At 40.6% G+C, this 20,715-nt stretch overlaps 1 protein-coding gene across 1 annotated transcript in view; it reads left to right on the top strand.

Annotated features, from left to right (window-relative positions):
* kcnj5 (potassium inwardly rectifying channel subfamily J member 5) overlaps positions 1-20,372 on the top strand; it is a 30,426-nt gene extending 10,054 nt beyond the window's left edge. Inside the window, exons 2-4 of the mRNA XM_050073827.1 lie at positions 5,360-5,442; positions 7,701-8,574; positions 17,978-20,372. Of these exons, the coding sequence (XP_049929784.1) occupies positions 5,380-5,442; positions 7,701-8,574; positions 17,978-18,363 (1,323 nt within the window). The 5' untranslated portion in view covers positions 5,360-5,379 and the 3' untranslated portion in view covers positions 18,364-20,372. The remainder of the gene's footprint in view (positions 1-5,359; positions 5,443-7,700; positions 8,575-17,977) is intronic.
* The last annotated feature ends 343 nt before the right edge of the window (positions 20,373-20,715 follow it).

Below are 20,715 nucleotides of genomic sequence, written 5' to 3'. Positions count from 1 at the left end.
ATAGAAAGTTCTAGCACATCCATGGCCAAGGAACAGAGACAGCAGATAAGCTCGAACAACTGTACCAGTGTAGATATCAATCAGATGCAGTGATCTGGTAATTATAGCCGCTGTTTCAATACTTTAAAAGCTCAGTTCTGCTGCAACCTTTGTCTTCCTTTTTTCCTTCCTCTTGTACTCTCCCCTTTTCGTTCTTTTTTGCCTATTTTTCTCTGTCTCTCCCGTGTCAGCACTGTATTTGATGAACCGACAGAAAACTGCAAGCTATGACCTCAAAATGTATGGATGAGTGCCCACCAATAGTTAAATTTGTATTGTAAACGAAGGCATACTGCTGAGTTTGCAACATCTCACTGCCATTTGTAACCCTGTCATGCTCAGCGGCAGGGTTACAACGTAAAAGAGGAGCAGGGAAAACATAAGCACTACTGTCAGGTGACAGTACATAGAAGGGTTACTAATACATATATATATATATATATATATATATATATATATATATATAATTCTGCTGATATCTGTTTTTCCTGAAAAGTTAACAATTTAAAGATAGAAAGCAGCATTCTCAGCGTTTGCAAAAACAAGCACGTCTGTGCAATTTTCAAACAGGAAACAGTGTTCTTCCACAGGCTAGAAAAGCTAAATTGATAACCTCTTTATAATGGGTATAAAAGGTAATTCACAGAATAAAACTGTTTACAATTATGTTGATCAAGTCAGAATTAGAATTTGGGTAATTAATCCATTGCAGGGGCTTTATTGGAGCAGTGATTAATATTGATAAAAACCCTCTCTTGGCTCAGCTCCAAGCCAGTCCTTACCTTTCCGGACTCAACGCAGAGCTGACACTACAAGTTTCGGAAGTTCTGAAAATGTAGAGAATTAAATCATGAAGCTAGTTCTGTTCAGTACAACACATGCCCTTGGGGAAAATTATAGAGCTTTCCACAGGTTAGAAGGAAAAGAGCCACATTTTGCTGTGCTCTGTGCAGATTATTGTTTATGGCATGCAGCGTCAGCAAATAAGGAAAATATATGTCATGTGGATATCCCTTAGGAAGCAAGTTCCCTGGTTTACTAGTACCCCTTGGCTTTAAGCACAACAGATGAGTGCTCTTGTTATCAGGACCCAAACACAATTCAGCCTAAGCATCCTGTCACTCTCCCAGTAACAAGATAAATGCTTGTTACCCTCTTAAAGCGCTAAGATAAAACACCCCGCCTGGTATCCATGTTCGAACACCTCTCATTTGGGCTTGTTGAGTCGGCTGCTGCGAACAGACACCGCAATCACAGCCCTGCTGAAAATACACACAGGTCTGGAGTTCACAAATCTCCAGGGAGCCATGTTTAATTCATGAGAGAACCTAAAATGAGTCCGAAAGCGAGACCTTGCAACCCCTTTAATGTATTCAGCAAGGTTTTTCTGAGGCTTTGTGTGTGTGTGTGTCCCGCGCCTCTGCTGTCCGTCTGTCTGTCTTTCCCCTGCTCAGATGCCTGTCACGTCACTCTGCCCTTTGCTTTGGACCATCAATGTCAACACTTCATTCCTGTGTGGATCTGATTTGTGACGTGGTCCTCTCACTTCTCCGCTCTCGCCTTTGCATTCCCTCTCCTCACTTGTCAGTGATCAAATAGAGTAACATCAAAGACAGATGACAAAGAAATGTCACATGTTGTTAAGGTCAGGAACCAGTGGCAAAAGTAATTTACCCATGTTCTTTGGCTTGGTTGGTTACAAGGCCCCTGTATATCCCTTGTTCTTTTAGCAAATTAAAAGTAGTTGATTTTCAAACAACACCCAGGGGCTCTATAAGTTAATTGCCTCTTGTGGAGCTCCAAAGGTGTTGTAAGATTGCTGCTAAAATTAGGGCATTATCTGAGGTTCCCCCCACACACTCACACCCCCACTCCCCTCTATAACTACAGCAGTGGCTGTTATTAAATCCCACATCATTCAGGAGACATTGAAAGTGTTCCTTTTCTACTTCTCCCGTCACTTTGGACCTCACATAACAGATGTTTAAAAATACCTGTTTCGGCATACAGCCCAGGAGCAGAGAAATACTCTTTAAAATCACATCACACATAGTGTAGACTGTCAGCACATCACCTAGTCGCTCTGGTGGAGCTAAAAACAACCACAAAGATACTATGTACACTCATTTTATATTAGATTAAATGTAAAGTATAAGAAGCGACTGGATTTTCTGTGACAGTAAGTATTTATTTCTCTGTATCCAGCTGATTAAGAAACAATCGCTGCCTCTGATCTTTAACGGTGGTGTGGCCATGGTGGAGCAGCGTGAAAGCATTGTCTCTGTATATAGAGAGTTGTGTGTGTGTGTGTGTGTACATCTGTGTCTACATGTGGGCACATTTAGTTGAAGCAACTGGCGATGTTGGCAATGACAAGCGTGCTCTTTGGGAAAATGACACCGTTTAAAACACTGCAGCTGAGCCTGCTTCATTGTACAGGCAAATTAGCCGACAGTGGACACTGGGTCATCTCCCATGTGATGTTAGCAGCTAATCCTTTACTTGGGTCTTCCAGCAGTGAAAATGCTGCACATTTATTATGCTGTCTTATTATGCCTGTCTACTGGGGGCATACACAGTGCTTGGTTTGTTTGTTTCGTTTTTCCTCTCATGGTTCAACGTGACCTCATCCCTACTCTGCATAATTTGATGCCTGGGCAGACGCGCCCGGCATCACTATAAAGACACTGGTTGAAGCCTTTAGCGTTGTTTCTTGATGCAGAAGGAGTTGGCAGCAAGTCACATGAGTCATGTGACTCAGAGAGGGTCATTGATTAGGTTTAGGCAGCAACACTACTTGGTTATGATTATGAAAAAAACGTGGTTAGTCACATCAGTCAACTCATGTGACTAAAACTGGCAAAAAAACCTCAGTGGTGACTTTTAGTTTCACACAGGACACAAACACCGTGCTCCTGGTCAAAGTCCTGTGCTTGTTGAACACAGACTTTTGTCCATTGCTTTGAGCATCTAATATTGACATGTATGGGTTTATATTGGAGTTGGGTGAAAGCCTAGTGTGTCTCATACAGATGCTAAAGGGTGCTTCTGGCGTCCTCATAGTGACCTCGAGGACACTGCCCAAGTAGCATATTTGGAAGCTCTGGGAAAGAGACCAGGCTGCATTGTAATCATGTACTTCACTTGATGAGGGACTGCCAGATGGATCCAGTTCTTCTGGCTTTTAAAATGACTTTTTTCCCCTCATGTTGAATGAGTTGAACTTCAAGTATGAAACATTTTAACATTTATTTGTTAATATTTTACTCAGTATGGGTGTATTTTTACAGGGTAAGCTGCAAATAGTCATTATGTTTGTGAAGGTGCTGTGTTCAAGAATACGTCCGCCCTGTCTCCCAAAACACAATTGGCTATAACTGATTTATTTAGCTTCCTGGAAGTGCTACTTTTTTGTTTGTAACAAAGTTATCAGTCCCATTTGCGGACAGCTTTAGGCAGAAACTGTCTCACTGTAAATGCTTAAACATTACCCATGAAAAACATCCTTCAGTTGCTACAAGCAGATATTGTATTGCAACTGTGTGTACTGTTGGGAAGGCAAAATAAATATAGTGTGAGACCAGTCTAGTCATGATATCAGTTCTGTGAGGCTGTGCTTAAGCATGGTGGTGCTTTGAGCTAATTGCTTACATTAGCATTCTATATGGCAATGCTAGCATGTTGATGTTAAACAGGTACAATGCTTAGCATGTTCACCATCTGTGTTGCTAACTCAACACAAAGTACAGCTCAGGCTCATAGGATTGCTATTCGTTTTGAGGGTCTGAATCAAAGTGTTAGACAAACGGAAAATTTTGACCTAATAATGGAACTCGAAATTATACAAATGACGATCTACGGAGCATGAGTGTAACAAATTTAATGGCAATTCATACAATAGATTCAGTGCAATAGGTGTTCCAGTCTGGTCCACAAAATGTCAACATAATGATGGTGCTAGAGGAAGAGTCATATGATCACCAGAGTCATCTTCAGGGGACTACGAACACCTGTAGGATATCTCATATCAATTCATGTAATAGTTGTCGAGATATTCCAATCTGGACAAAAGTGGAGAGACCAATCGGCTGACTGAGAGATTGTTGTCATGCTGCTAGGCTGGCGGAGGATATTGTTTTATTATGTTGATAAAAAATGCAATTGAGGCAGGCTGATTTATGTGGAACGTTCTCTAGTAACACCACCATTGCTGTGGTGGGAGAGTTGAACTGAACACAATTTCACTGATAGTAAAAGCATTAAAGTTGGGTTGATGACACCTGGCAATGGTTCCTTTTGATGGATGAAAATAGAATACACTGTGAATATGGTATATAATCAAATCTTTTGACAGTCCATCACATTATAAATGTAAGAGAGCAGTGTTGTTGCCTGAGCTACCATTTATCTTCAGACTGCGCAGTCTTGCATATGATTAGCATTCAAAAGCTCATGATTTTTTTTTTTTTTTTACGTTGATTTTGTGGTAATATGTGAGTGTAAAAGTGGCATTTTATTACGAAAGTATGGTCTCAACACTATAATTTCTCACTGAGCAGAGGCTTGAGAATCTTGCGCTTGATTCTACATGATTCTCGTTAAAATTGTCCAAAAGTAGTTTACAACTGAGATGCCATAGCAATGACAACAGCTTCCCTGTGCAGTATATATTATATCTGTATAATAAAAACCTTCATGTAGACTGTGCAGACAAAATATTACAACCAATAGCATCAATCAATCAATAACTTTATTTGTCCCCAGTGGGGTAAATGGTTGTGCAACAGTGGGATGGGTACATTTAGCACACACAGGGCACATAATACAACACTAAGACCAAAAAAACATAACTGCATAACATTCATAACGTAAATAGAAATGCAAACATTTGACTCTATGGAGGATTTTACCTTTTATAGCTCATAGTTCAAACGGTTCTCCTGGGTTTCTGTGGGCTGTAATCACACTGACCGGCAAATATTGACATATTGATAAATTGGAGCCATTTCAATGACAGGCAGAAATGAATGTGCCCGGGGGTTACCCTATACATCAACACAACATTGTTAGTGAGACGTAATATATGTGTAATTTATATAGCTTAGGGTTGAAAGGTTGAAAGCACTAATGGATAAAGCTTGTGTAAGTGCTCTGTAGCTTTGACCTTTATTCTGTGTTGAAATGTTCATTTTAAAAAATGACGAGTGAATTGATGCTCAGTGTGCTGCTGCAAATGACAACAAAATGCCTAAAATAGTTTCAGAACGTGTGTTTTAGAGCCTAAATTCAATTGACTATTGTACTTTCTCGTGTCTTACAGGTGTTGCGCTTCAGCTGAGGATGGCAGGAGACTCTCGAGTCCTCATGGACCACAACATGGAGATAGGAGTCACACCTGCACAGGTAAAATGCACAGCTACTTCCAGTCAAACTCTGTAGTGATCATGAAGGTGTTTCCACAGTGGGGCGAGAAAGCATGACACATGAGAGAGATGATGTGAGAGAAAGAGGCGGCATGGTGATGGCGGCTATAGTAGAGAGAGCAGAGGATGAAGACGAGATGGAAAAGATATAGACTGATTGGTGGGGACAGAGCAATGTGTGTGAGAATGAAAACCAGACTGATTGCTTTCAAGAATGGGGTACCAAGGAGGATAAAAAGGCTGTTTGATATACAGGAGATATGCTCCACACATACTTTATAGATTGGGTAAGCAGTACAGATTATAGATCAAGGCCCACAATTCAAACCTTTTTCTTTAGTTCACATAAATATATAGCTCAGTTTACTTGCCAGCGGAGATAGAGGGACAAGAAAAGACACCCTAGTCACTCCCAATAACGGATGGTGTAGTTGCACTGGGTATCTGTCCTGATTCCCCAGCTGATTGGAACTTACGCTGCCTACCCAGGCGCAGCCAGAAAGGCTCAATGAGAGAAAACACCCACCACTTACCACTGCCACACAGAGAGAAATAATTAATTTGTTTATCGACCATCACCCCCACAGACCATATTGACTACAAAGGCCAAAGATTGGGTGGCACTGGCGGTGACAGCTTCATCTATCACTCAATTAGCCCCCAAAATAAATGGGCCTATTTTAGCTGTCTTTCCTTTAAAAGCTGTGAAGTAGTGATTAAACACAACTTAAAAAAACAACTGTGTACATTAACCGATCATTTCAGTGGAAAGTTTCACTCTTAAAAGAAACGGTGGACTGAAACGGTGTTCCAAATCTATATTTGATCTAATGTCTCTGAGCGTAGTTAGTAATAAGGAAGCCCATTGACATTTGGTGAATGCATCGTCATCAGGCTACTAATTGCAATGCCGGTCAATAAGCATCGTCTTTCAATTCTTCTTTGTCAAAATGTTCCTTAAACTGGGATCACTTCAAATCAATATGTGAAAACTCAATACTGCACATGCAGGCTTGACCGAGTGTGTACACAGGACAGCAGTGAAACAGCACCTGGCATCTCCAAGAAAAGCCTCCTGAATAAGCTGTCTGACAGATTTTATTATCCGGGTCTCTGCAATCGAAGGCACTGCAAGGATATTGTAGTGCCTTAGATTATGTCCTTCCCCGGTTCAACTGTGAGAGTGATCGTCTTGATGATAGAGCAGAAGAGCAGACGGTGTAACAACAATAGGACGTAACTTTTTTTTTTTTTTTTCCTGGTGATGTGAGCATGACTCTACAGAGAGATGGATCCCAGGTGTCCTCTCAGCAGCAAGAAATGCAGAGGGCACGAGAACTGTTTTCTTGCCTCAGCACAACATATTTCCATTAACAACTTGGATTGGAAAGTGTCAGTGTGCTGCCAAAAATGTCCTTGGTCTGTTTGAAAGGTGCTTTGCAACTTTGTCCTCCTGTATTTGTGTCTTTCTGTGTACCAAAAAGAGGGACAAGCAACTGCCCTCTGCAGGACTAGAGTGCTGGGCTGTGTTGCAGTCATTGTTTTTCAATAACCCTAAATATTCTACAGTATTAGATCCTGCATGTGTGTGCATGAAAGCCAGTTTCTAGATAAGTGCACTATGTGTGCCCAGGCATATGCCGCTCTTTTTGAGGATGCCATAAGGGTCTGTTGGGGAAGGATTGGAGGATCTGTTCCTATCCAGGCCTGCCAATGTCCCATAGGGTGTGAGGGGAGGGAACACAAGGGACAGGGAGGGAGGCAGGGCACAGCTGTGGAGCCAGATCGCCTCGTTGGAGCCGAGCCAACATAGACAAAGACCTGGGCGTCCTTGTGTTCTTGTTGTGTCCTTACTCTCTCTTTCTCCCTGTATATGTGTGCATACAGTGACACCTACAATGTCACTGTGGAGCAGCACAGAGCAGTGACTTTATAACGGCTCGTAATTTTATTTGCCTCCCCGCCAGCAGCACAGAGCAGTGTGGTTTTTTGGCGAGGCTGAAAGAAAATCTCATTAAAAAGGTTAACACCTACATCCTCCAGTACAAACTCAATACAGCTTTAGAGAAAATATTAATGAAAAGAAATCAAAGTGGCTACTGTAAAATACACCCATGTGGAGAAAAGCTTAAATTGCTGTTCTTCCTCCCTCTTTCTTTCTGTCTTTGCTTGCATGTTTCTCTCACTCTCCTTATTCCCCTCATTTTGCCTCTCTGTCTCTGTTTATTCTCCCTCTAGGTGAAGAAGCTTCCTAAACACTTACGGGAGGCTCAGATCTCAACAGAGCGAACCCACTTGATATCTGACCCAGCGAAGAAGCCACGTCAGCGGTACGTGCAGAAGGATGGCAAGTGCAACGTTCATCACGGAAACGTGCAAGAGACCTACCGATACCTCAGTGACTTGTTCACTACGCTGGTGGACCTACGCTGGCGTCTTAGTCTCTTTATTTTCACCTTGGTCTATGTAGTCAACTGGCTTTTCTTTGGCTTTCTGTGGTGGCTGATAGCGCTCATCCGTGGGGATCTGCTGCATGCCGATGAGGAGGGCTGGACCCCCTGTGTGGAGAACCTCAACAGTTTTGTGTCAGCCTTCCTCTTCTCAATTGAAACAGAGACCACCATTGGGTACGGTTATCGCGTAATCACAGAGAAATGCCCTGAGGGTATCATACTGCTTTTGGTGCAGGCCATCTTGGGTTCCATTGTTAACGCCATGATGGTGGGCTGCATGTTTGTCAAGATCTCACAGCCAAAGAACCGCGCCGAGACTCTCATGTTCTCGCACAATGCTGTCATATCGGTGCGAGACAACAAGATGTGCCTGATGTTTCGGGTGGGGGACCTGAGGAACTCTCACATCGTGGAGGCATCGATCAGGGCAAAGCTGATCCGCTCGCAGCAGACCAAGGAGGGGGAGTTCATCCCGCTCAACCAGACTGACATCAACATCGGCTTTGACACAGGAGACGACCGGCTGTTCCTGGTGTCGCCGCTTATCATCTCTCATGAGATCAATGAGAAGAGCCCTTTCTGGGAGATGACACTGGCACAGATGGAGAAGGAAGAGTTTGAGATCGTGGTTATCCTCGAGGGCATGGTGGAGGCCACAGGTATGAAGCGTTGGGGGGGATGATGAAGGGACGGGGTAAAGAGACAGATCGAGGTGGAATGGCAGGACAGATGGGTGATGGGTGGATGGATAGGGAGAGACAGAGATTGATGAAATGTTGGACACAGGAAGGGAGCTGAGTGGGAGGGATGGGAAGATGGATAAGTGGATGGAAAGAGAGAAGAGGCTCACATGGAAAGATGAATTGCTTAAAAGGAGGGGCAGGAGTGAGTACCTGTAAGTGGGGCAGATTGCAAAAGATAATATTGTAATGGATGGAAAGAAAGAGAGACTAACATACTAACAGATCATACACTCGCTAAGTGAGACATAAATAATATTAATGCATTTCACTTCAGAGTTAGTACAACTTTTAATGTGGATTTTATTATTTCAATGATTTCATATCAGCTGAAAAATGTTTTTGAGGAAGGTGGCAATGTTTCTTTCATTACCTCTACAACTGCAGTTTGAATTTACACACATTTTAAAGTATTTGTAACTTCAGCTGACGCACTGAAAGCTGATCACACCACAGCCGCCCTACAAATGTTTCTCTGTAGTCACTGCAGCCTGCATTTCCACTGTTGCTACTTCAAGGTGACGTCTCTGATATTGTTTATTTCAAAATGAATGAAGTGTAGCTACCCACACTGCTGGTCTGTGTTTTGGGTAAAGGCCAAGCAGTCCTGAAAAGCGCTCCAGGCTAGTTACATTAAGGAGGCAGACATCACCAGGTGTTTCTGTAAAGTTCCACAAAGCTCTTGTTTCCCGGCATGAGGCTGTATTCAAAGCTGCAGAGGAAAATGCAGCATCTTCAACTCAGCAATCAAAATGAGATAACAGCAGATTGTGATGTCCATGTGTCACACAAAGGCATTTTCAAAAACACTCAATTTATGATATTCAAAGCTAGTGTTTTGTCATTTTTAGAAAAGCCTTGTATAGAACATCAAACTGCTTGTCATTCATAATTATAATGAGGTGGATACAGGAACCTTTACAGCATGATGGACCACAGCTAGCTGTTAATATGCTGTTCTCATGTGTTTTCTGTGGGGTACTGGCTAAATCAAGTATTGTTTATATGCCCAAGCTGCATTGTTTACTGGCTTTTGTTCAAAGATGGATTACAATCCACTCATTTTAAATACAATGTATTATACATGCTACCAATTTACTTTACTGGTTATCACCATACTTTGCATCAGTAAATGAAACACAGGTTGATTAAGAGCGTTTAGTCTTGTGCACACAATTGTCTTTTTAAAAAGTCGGACAAACCCCCAAGCTCTCTAATGCGATCAGGCATGGCTTTGCATGCATCTGAACATTTCTGCTGTATTTCATTTTTTATTTCTTTATTTTTTTAATTTATTTTTCCTCTAAAGCACCAGTAGTCATCATGCTTCCTGCTCACGCTGCTGGATACTTGACTCAGGCATTAAATCACCTTTCGCTTCACCGGCTGAGACTATGGCATCATGCAGGGGCTATGTTGTCATCGTCCTTCACCGCTAGGCAATGGACCAATCTTCCCCTCCCCCCACTTTCTTGCCCTGTTAACCTTAATGAGACTTGTTAAGCAGGTAATAGAGCGTAAGCCGGGGAGTTAAAGGACAGCTCAATTACAGTTGTTTTAACCCTTTTCTAAGCTTTTGCCATCATAACAGTTGTGTTCAAATTTTTCTGCCATCTTTAACTATACTTGTATAATACAGTATTGCACCTGACACACTGAGAAGTAGGGATAGTGCTAACAACAAATACAAGACCCCAAACTGTTATATTTCACTATAAATTTGAATGCTGAAGTGAAATAAGAAACTTGTTATTTTCAAAGTCATGAATCTGCTGTCACTGTTGTTATGTGTCAATTAATGGATGGCCATTGCTGTGGTCTGCTTTAAATCTGATCCAAAAGTAAAGTATATTTAGATTTTAAAATTTCAGAGGTAGTGCCAGGGCAGAAATACAGTACAAACATTGTTTACTCTTTCCTTCTTTTTTTTTTATTAATTTTTTTTTATTGGATAATAAACATTTATGGCTCAGATCATGCAAGTAATTATCTCATAAACTCAACCGAACTAAGAAAGATTAAAATCAGCATCTGATGATGTCCAGGAATTGGGAAGGCTTTTTTTTAAAAAAAAAACAACAACAACAACAACAACAACAACAACTCATTATTAAACAGAATATTTGCCGCATCATGATTTGGATGCTGCCACAGAGTTTGGAAGTGACAGATGAGTGGGCGGTGAAATGGCTTCATTTTAATGGCTGGCCATCACTTGTTTTCTCTGTTGATATCCAGCCTGTGGTTTTAAGCATAATTGTGAGTCAGGCTCTGGAAATCAACAACATTTGTTTCTCAGGCACTCCCACAACGTTCGGGATTAAAAAGTAAAACAAGTTGATGAGTTGATAAAGAACAATCTGCCCTCCTACTTGGGGACACAGCTTAATTGCACTTATGAAAATATATAAAATAGATTAAATGTACAGTATACTGAGTTACATTTTCTGTTAACGAACGCAGAACATTTGCAAAATGTCACAATACTATTAAGGTATCTAATTAAAGTTCATATCCATAATGTTTTAATATATGTCATATTTATAATCTGTATCATTAAACACAATTTATGTGCAAAAAAAGCATGTTCACTTTTCCAAGGGCTCGGTCATGCACATATTGTGCTGTGCATGTAATTTGCAACAGAGAAAATATTGCAGGACTACTGTACCAAATCACATAGTTTACATTTTCATGTGCTGTAGTGCCACATGTCTATTTTTTCCACACAGCAATAAATTTATATCCATCTGAACGTTTTATTTTATTACTAATTTCCTTAAATCTGCCATTTATCACTTCCACTTCCTTTTATTTAACACATATATGTAAGTATAATCTCAAAAAACAAGTATAAATACAAGAATAACAAATAATGGAAAGCTACAATTTATTCATATTTGCAGTTTGCTGCCCAGTGGCCCAGTCTTTTTAATTAAAAACAAAATGCCATCAGTGAATGCACATTGTTTAAACATTTCAAAAGTGGTAAGGCAGTTCCCTAGATGGAAAATGTGTTATTCATTTGTGGACACTTAAGCAGCAACCAAGCTGTATTCTCTGTTATCACAGTTGTCTACAAATAGCCGAGGGATGCCTCGACTCAAGATGATAATGCACCCTACTGTATATGTATATATTTAATATCTAGTCTTTGCTGTAGAGCCCTTTCACAAAACCACCAATTTAACTAATTGTTTGGTGGCTTTTGAGATGTTGTTCTATTAAATGAAGTGGCTTTATATATTTTTTTAATAAAACATGATGATGCTGCAGTTTATTGTATAATCTCTGGTACTTGTTCTGCTGAGCCAGAGGCCCAGTCATGTGCGTCACTGTTGCCGACAACAAACCTTGTTTTCATTATTGAAGGGTCTCTGAAGATAGCAGGTTTATGGCTGCTTTGTTTCCCGTTTCCTTTCTTGTAAATTATTTATATAGAAAATAATGCTTGCTCTATGCCGTCATGCAAGATTAATAGGGAACTAATTTGTTTTGACACCAATAATGTTGAGGTAGAAAAAAAAATAAAGATAAACTCTAACTGCTGATAATCTGTGACCAATTTTTTTTTTTCCTTTTTGTTAGTTATTTAGTTATATACAACACAAACACACTGTTATTGATGCAAAGCAATAACAAAATGGCCTTGGTCACAGTTTAAATCTCCCAAGTCAGGTTCTCTGGTTCCAGTATGACATGTTCTACCCACTGGCAAGGAAAATAGCGCAGTGGTAGTTTGGAGCTGGAAACGTTAATGTGCGCCACCTAGAGCCAATAATAGCTTCTGCAATTATGGCACGAGTATTTGATGAACTAGGAATGTTGAGACTCTTTTATTTTCATTTTGTATCTCTCAAATCCCCCCTTTTGTCAGTGATTTCGACATCAGGCATTGGCACAAAAAGGCACCTTTCACGGCGGTATGATACGCTGTCAGGCGGCATCACTTTGTAACGCCACCAGCAGTAACGCAGTACAGAAAGCTGGAGAGTTCTTGTCGGGTAAATGGGAGGGGAGTGGAGGTAGATGGGTCAAAAAGTCTTGGACTTTTATGTGGGAGCCTGTTACTCACTTTCTGTGTGAATGTTGAGCCAAACCATGATGCTTTTGTTGCCTAAACCCAACCAATTGCACATGTTTTACCTATGTTGTGAGGTTTTTTGTTAAAAGACTGTATGCATGTAACAAGCAGAAACTGTACATTTCCTGTGAAAGCGGAGGTGTTTTCTGAAATAACAAAGCATGTAAGAACAGATGTAGGAGGATCCCTCGTACATCATATTTAGACGTGAAAGTCCACTGAAAAAGTAGCCATATTTGAATAGTTGGAATGAGAAAGCGTTGGTTGTTCCTAACCAGATCTCACTTGTCTAAAGAAAGAAACAAGTGTAAATTCACAATAGCTGTGACCAACTACCTCACAAACACTTGTGTCTGGTACAATGACAACCGGGTCATGAGTTATAAAAGGGAATGTGGCAAAAAAAAAAAAAAAAAGTGTGTGTATATGTCCATATCTCTTGTTTGTGTATATGTCCCATTCTCCCAATTTCCATGATTTTTTTTTTGGATCAAGTGAACAACCAATGAACAGGACAGGACATGGGAGCATTTACAGAAAGCCTTGCACCTCAAAGCATAAGGGCAACCACTAAAAAGCAACAAACAAGACACATGCACAAGACCTTGACATTACTTTGCTCTCTAACTGAGCTCCTGTTGTGTTCTCTCACATTACTGTACTTTCTTATGAATCTTTCTTTTTCTTTTGATATAAAACACATCTCTGATCCAAAACAAATGGACAGCAACATGTTGAGTACAATAAAAAAGTTGAGAAATTAAAGTTGACATATTATATATGCTCTGACCTTGTCACTGCCTGGATTTGTTTAGGTAAACACAGCAGACAGGGAGTTACGATAAAAGCATTCCCCGCAGGGAGACTTAGTCTGCAGGTGGATGCTGGGATGGAGGTCATAAGCCATAATGACGTGCTACATGAGAAGCGGCAGCGGTTACACCTGCAAGGACGTTCTGATGTATCAACATGGATTAAACAAGAGTGTAATTAACAACATGAGTGATGCTCCTTTTCCATGTTGGTGTGCCAGGAAGCCAGCATCCACAATACTCAGAAACTGACACACCTAAATTGAAAGCAGCCATTATTTAAATTATTAATGCACCTGTGTTTGATAAGTCAGTCTGTTGAGAGACAGGTCTGCTGGTTACAGAGTGATGACCTCATTATTTCCGCTTCTTCAGGAATGCATCATTTACATTCAAAGTTCATGCTGGTGCTTTTGCATGCTTTATCCTGTTTACTATATTTGAGTTGAAAAGAGTTCTGGCTGCTCTCATTGCTTAGATGAAGCTAATCTGTGTGTGAGTTTACATGCTGTGGTAATCCCACAGCTTTTGAAAAGCAAGAAGCTAACAAACTCACATGTTCCCTCTCAACACACCCTTGTGTTGAGTTACGCTGTACTTCCAAAGTTTAAAAAATGAAAAGAAACACAGGACAAAATCAAGGAGGCTGCTCTGTGTCTGCATGGCAGTGCGATGTGTTCATGTACCCATGTAAGACGTGTACATTCAAAAAAAACCTAAGGCTTGGCTGCCAAGCATCAGTGGATTCACGAGCTGCGTTTTTCAGAAAATGAGAGCCATAAAATTGCGCAAGCACACACGGCTGTCATGACAAGAATAATGTGAATTCTGTTACCTCTTTTATTACAATGGCTGCTGCTCATCTGCCAAATGTCAAGTCTTGAAGCACATGAACACATCACAGCACAAGTGTCTCCTACGCACCCTGCAGCACTCTTTTTCCACCAATGTATAAAACATAAAAATGGTTGTTTTTTTACAAAAGATGCAAGAGGAAAAAAAACAATCCACTTCTTTGGAGCCAAGTGCTAAGCAGTACAGGAAGCACATTACCATATATGCTACTGTTGGTGGTGAAAAATGGAAAGTGTGTCATCAAATGTGGACAGTCTGTAGTATTCCCATTACCTTAGTTGTATTAGAAGAATGTGTGTGTGGGCTGGCACTTTTCTGTTGTTTGTATTTCTAAATAATCTAATCCCTCAGGAAGTACTACTCTTAAGTGTTTTTTTTTTCATAATCACAACCATCAATACTATACCAATGCATCAGCAAAATACTGTAGCAGTGTCTGTGAAAAGTCTCAGTCATCCTGGTTATACAGCATCTTGTATCGAGTCGAAGGCACCTGGACTTTTCAGCTGGGACAAACCTTAATAAAATGACATAACTGGGTGCTTTTAAATGCTAATAGGACAAGATACTAATAGATATTCACAACACAACTTAATGTATTTGGACTCCAAAGTCTTAGCTAAACTAAGAATTTAAAACCAGCACATCAAACAACATGCCAACACCCTTAATAGGCACTATAGAAAATCCTTCTCATAGGGACTGAAAGACGCTATATCGTCTTTGAAGATCCCGTCACAGAAATAACAAACATTTCACAAGTTAAATGTGGAAACTAGGCCACTCATATCCAGAGGGAAAGCTGAAGAAAAGGTGCAAAAGCCCCTCCTACTGTGACATTAGACACCATATCAATTTGGCATCTACATCTATTTTAGAGCACTTGCTTGATGTTAGTGGTGATGTTATGCATTTGCAGAGACAGAGCATTATGTAACTCAACAGCTGGGCGAGCCAAGCATCTATGGTGAGTTGGATGTTGCCAGTTTAAAGTGATACACCACCCAATATCTGTCGTCCTCAGCTCTTGACAGGTTGCTGTAGAGTATTGTGACTGTGCTTAGCTTATGACCACTTTAACAGCTTGTTAGTCAAACTTGATACACCTGTGTGACCTGGTGCTCGTCTTGTGAAAGCAGAAAGCAGTGAGTGAGAAATGGAAAAAGAAGCTGAGTGCTTCAAAAGCTGTGTTTCCAAAAAGCTGATTTGTATGCACATTTTGATGCAACGCATTAGTAAAACTGTATGGAAACCGCAGTTCCTTAATTGCGTGCAAAAGTTTTACCTAGGTTAGGTTTATGCAAGTAAAGTTACCGTGGTAAGATTTAGGAAAAGAAACATGGTGATGACGTACCTGAAAGTTAGTAAAAGTTCAGTCACAATTCACACAATTGCAGACACTGGTCTCCTGGGCAAAAGTCCTGTGATTTGTGACCCATCCAACGCCCCAGCCTGCCTCCTTATGGGGACTGCTTCCCTCTTTACTCCTGTCAGCACATTGGACACATGATGACATTCTTACCAAATATATGGGTTATACACAAGTTATTGGCTCACGATTACACAACCTGGTCTCACTCCTAAGTTGTCAAAAACTGGTGCTTGGGCAGTTTGCGGTGTCAGACACTGACTTTTAATGTCAGCATGATCGGCGGCCGGTTGCCTTTCTAGTTGAGTGGCATTTGGCTGCATCAGGGGAAAAGCAACAGGACAAGAACCAAAGTTAAGGTGGCAAAAGTCCAAGTAGGGTGGGTGAGAGAGGTGGTGGATGGGTCCAACAACCATGGACTTTCACCCGGGAGAGGGGTGTTTGCGTCCTGTAAGATTCTAAAGCCAAACCCTGTTCTTTTTTCCTGAACCTAACCACATGTTTTTGTTGCCTAAACCCAACCATGTGTGTTTGTTGTTGGAAGAAAAAAAAACGTCACTTTGCACTGTTGAAGTAGTGCATTTATTTTGAAATCAACTGTATGTAATCGATACATTTGCTGTTAAAACAGAAGTGTAGTTTGAAAGAAGACAATGCATGTAACAGGTAGAACTTGACATGGTGTCCCAGTGGAAGGTCCACGACCAAACGCTGATATATGACGAGGTTGGAGTGAGAATGTGTTGGCTACTCACATGACTGATCAGCTGTTTTCTCTGTCGGCATCTTCCCATGCATCAGAATCATTGTCTTCATCTCCAGGCAGCATGAAGCACGGCCAATATTAGTTGACATGAGAGAACAATTATAACTTGTCCAGTAGAAACAACGCTCCTCCATTTGGGTTGGATTGCCAAGGTGACTTGTTTTGTTCCCAGTTTGCAGCCTGGTCTTCTTCTACTTTGTTAATTGGCAGATTACAGCCATGCGCAAAGCCTATGCCGCCAACTTCTGACCAATCGATGCTTTGCAGGGCCTAGTTTCTCTGCTCCATAGCACTTGATGGAAACGTGTCTAATTTGCATTTCTTTTTGCAGCATTTCAGAAGTTCACTTGAATTCCCTTGCCAATAAAATGGAACAGCTATAGTTCTGAATGACGTTTCTAATTGAGAGTGTGTAGGGCTAGTTAAATTCTGGCTCTGTGTTGCACATGTAGTGTTGTCAGTCTCCGTTTCTTCCCCACCTTTCTTCTTCTTTCTTTACAATCCAGGCAGGCATTTGTACAAGCATTAAAGGGCAGCATACACATGTTTTTTTTTTAATAAATATTCATTTTACATGTCATTTATGCTAATGGAGAATACACAAGGGAGAAGAGAGTGGCTAGCTTGCTAATAACTAATTAGAGTGCCTCTTGGTACCGCTAAAACTAAGATTCATACATTACAATAACAATGGGCTCTCTCTGTTGTGATTAATCGTGTGTTTTGCAATTCCTGTTTTGGTATTTATTTCTTATGTGTGATATTTTCACAGCCATTAGCTATATTGCTAACTGTTTGCAGCTCAGTTTTTTCATGATTTTACAGCTATGGTTCAAATACAAAAAACTAAACAAATAAATAGCAGCACATTTCCAAATATAGATGTGCAATGTGTCAAAATTCACATGTGCCATGACCAACATGAGCAACACAGTGAGTAATATTTAAATTCCTTCAGTAAAGCTACATATTAAAATTACCAGAGGCCAAGTCTTTTTCTCTTTCCATTTCCAAAGCAAGTGCAAAGCTGGGCTACCAAATGTGCTATTTTTTTCCTGACGTGCTTATTGGCAAAAACACACCTCAGAAAATAAATATTGACACGTTTTACCATTGTGTGTGAATTCTGCATGTACTATATCAGCCAAGTAGCTCATACTTTCCAAACAAACTAAACCTTTCTATTTAGATCAGTTGTGTTTCCAACATTATTGGCTTCACAAACACGCTGGAGGTTTAGAAAAAAAAAGTACTATGCAGGTCTTGGCCCTGTGTGTACAGATCCTGTATAATTATGAATAATTTACTGATCCTGTCTTTCTTTCTCCTTACACCTCTCCACCTCTCCATCTGTGTGTCTGTGTGTGTATGTTTACCTGTCCACACTGATTTGGCGTGTGCATGTGAACACGTACGCCTATCCATGTCCGTGACAGGGATGACATGTCAGGCACGAAGTTCCTACCTGGACACAGAGGTGCTTTGGGGCTACCGCTTCACACCGGTTCTTTCCCTGGAGAAGGGCTTCTACGAGGTAGACTACAACAACTTCCATGATGTCTACGAGACCAACACCCCCACTTGCAGTGCCAAGGAGCTAGCTGCTAAGCTTCGGGAAGGGCCACTATTGCCTCAGCTTTCCATCCTCAGCCCTGAGCCCAAAATGCATACTTTTGACCCTCTGAACCGCCTGTCTGAAGGGAACCCGCTCAGCCCGGATGACGATAAGGAGGAGAGAGATTCAGGGGGTGACAGAGGAGAGACAAATGGCTCAGCTGCTGCTTTGGAGGATCTGCCCCTTGCTGATGGACTGCCGGACTGATGTGACTAATAACCCAGGATGGACTGGACAAGAGGACAGGACAATATAAAGCTTCATTTAGTCAATGGCCAGCTTGTTCCTTTGCAATGCTTGGAGATACAAGACATCCTCATGCAATACTCCTCTACTAGTGTCAATCTATAGTATAGATTGGTTTTGTAGACACGTAAGTACACATACACAGACACACACTTACAGTATCTATATCTACACTTAAAGGTTGGTGGTTCAGATTGTCTTTTTATAATCGTAACGACCACTTACTGCTGTAACGGCTCAAGTTGTATAATGTAAACTTGAGCTGAAACTGGTAGCCATGACAGAGTACCATGGGCTTATTATGGATACTCCAATATTCTCATTTTAGAGTGTGTTGATTCAGCTTCATTTGAACAGAGTATCAGTCTCATAATTCAGCTAATGTGTCCAACAGCAGCTTCTGAGTAGTTACAGAACTTTGTTATTGATGATTTTTTTTTCTTTAAACGTGGGAGATTATAATTTCCTTTCTCTGTCAATGTTGTTCTTATTCTATGTCCCACGCCCAGTTCACCCAGGAGGAAATGTATAAGGCTTCTAGTTTGCATAGGCAAAGTATGAAATTGTTCTAAAAAAGGCAATGTGCACTGGCAACCATTATCCAAATTTGTTTTCTTTGTTCACACCTTCCTCATGGTTGTACTGTCGTAAATACCCACATTGTGTGTGTCTGGTCGTCTCCCCAACGTACCAGGAGCCTTGACCCAAAAGAAACCAGCTAGTACCTCATTTTATACTCATTTTCAGGGTTTGAAATCAACAATAAGAGCTAGGCAAATGCTGGTAAAAAAACAACAACTGTATGCTAACTGATTATTTTAAGATCTTCTTGACTGGTTAAAGATTTAATTCTGCTTCCCGCTGCAGTAACTAAAACATGAATTCCAAGTCTTTTTCTTGGTAAGTAAAGCACAATTTCCCATGAGGTGACTCCACACTGACCCACACTGTACGCCCCACCCCCCACATAATGGTTGATGTATGTCAGTCCTAGTTATAAGTGACATTCAAATGTAGTTTCAAATATTTATATTATGTGAGACATCTATGCTGAACTGCTATTTGAAATGTTCTTGATTCTTATACACCACACACATGAATATTTCAAGCGCTCCACAAGCAAAATGAAATACTCAGTGTATCCTTTTATGTTTGTTTTGCTGGTGTTTTAAATATTAAAAAAGACATCAAACCTTGGTGTTTTTTTCAGCTACATAAAAGTTGAGTCTACTGAAGGTAAGAGCAGGTTTTCTGTCTAATCTTACGAGTTCAATATCTGGCCAGCTCATCACCGGCAATATTTGCCGTCTATGTAGTTATTTCCTCTGAACTTTTCACCTTAGTTCACGTCATGATTTGAAGTCTTCTTTGTCCACAAACACACACACACACACACACACACGCTTGGTTCAATCTGCACTTTGGCCCTGCTCCACAATCCACCCCTGGGTCTTTTGCTTGATATAGTTTACGGCCCTTGTGACGACTGTTTTGGAAGCCGACACTTGTCCTGTGAGAGCCATAGCCTAAAGTATTTTTTGACTTTTCTTTGAAAGGACACATGTCAGAGCTTGCATGCATGAATCAACCCCCTATGCGTCCCATTGCTGAGTAAGTTTAATACGGTAAGAAATACAGGGTATTTTCTAGGCATGCAAATTATGAGATTTCTACAATATATTATCAGATTACGTATTAATATTAAATTATTATTTATGGAAAGAAAAATTCCTAAAACTTTAAAATCTCCCACTCTCCAATTTAATGTTAAATTGTTATTTTTATTTGATTTGATTTTTTTTTTTATAACAGAAGCTTGTCCAATCAATGTATTTATTTTCACTGTGACATTTTAGCATCTTACTATGTACTCCATTTGCTAAACGATACGTTTGTCATTAGCGAGAGATCATCTTTCATTGCTGGAATGTCATCTGTTGTCTGTGTGTTCTCATGGGAATAAACATAATATGGCCTAAAGAACAACATGTTCCTGTTAGATAATGTGTGCATGCATGAGCGAGTGGATGAGAGTGTGTGAGTGTGTAATTATTTTGCACATAACTTTGCTACTGAGGATTTGAGAGTACCTAAATTTACCACGCGTGACGCTACACTCCATCAGCTGTAGTGTGACAAAATGATAATTTTAACCCGTGGCTCAGAGTAAAAACAACTGTGTCTAACATGCAAGATACCTGAAAACTGGATTAGTTGTGTATTAAATCATGAAAAGGAGACTATTATCGGCACTGAACAATCTTGTCTTGTACTGACGCTTGAGGCTAAAATGTTTCATGCACACAAGGGGAA

Source organism: Epinephelus moara, chromosome 2 (genome assembly GCF_006386435.1).
Source record: "Epinephelus moara isolate mb chromosome 2, YSFRI_EMoa_1.0, whole genome shotgun sequence".
Classification (NCBI taxonomy): Eukaryota; Metazoa; Chordata; class Actinopteri; order Perciformes; family Serranidae; genus Epinephelus; species Epinephelus moara.
The sequence above is the reverse complement of the archived record's forward strand: the minus strand, read 5'-3'. Positions and strand labels throughout refer to the sequence as shown.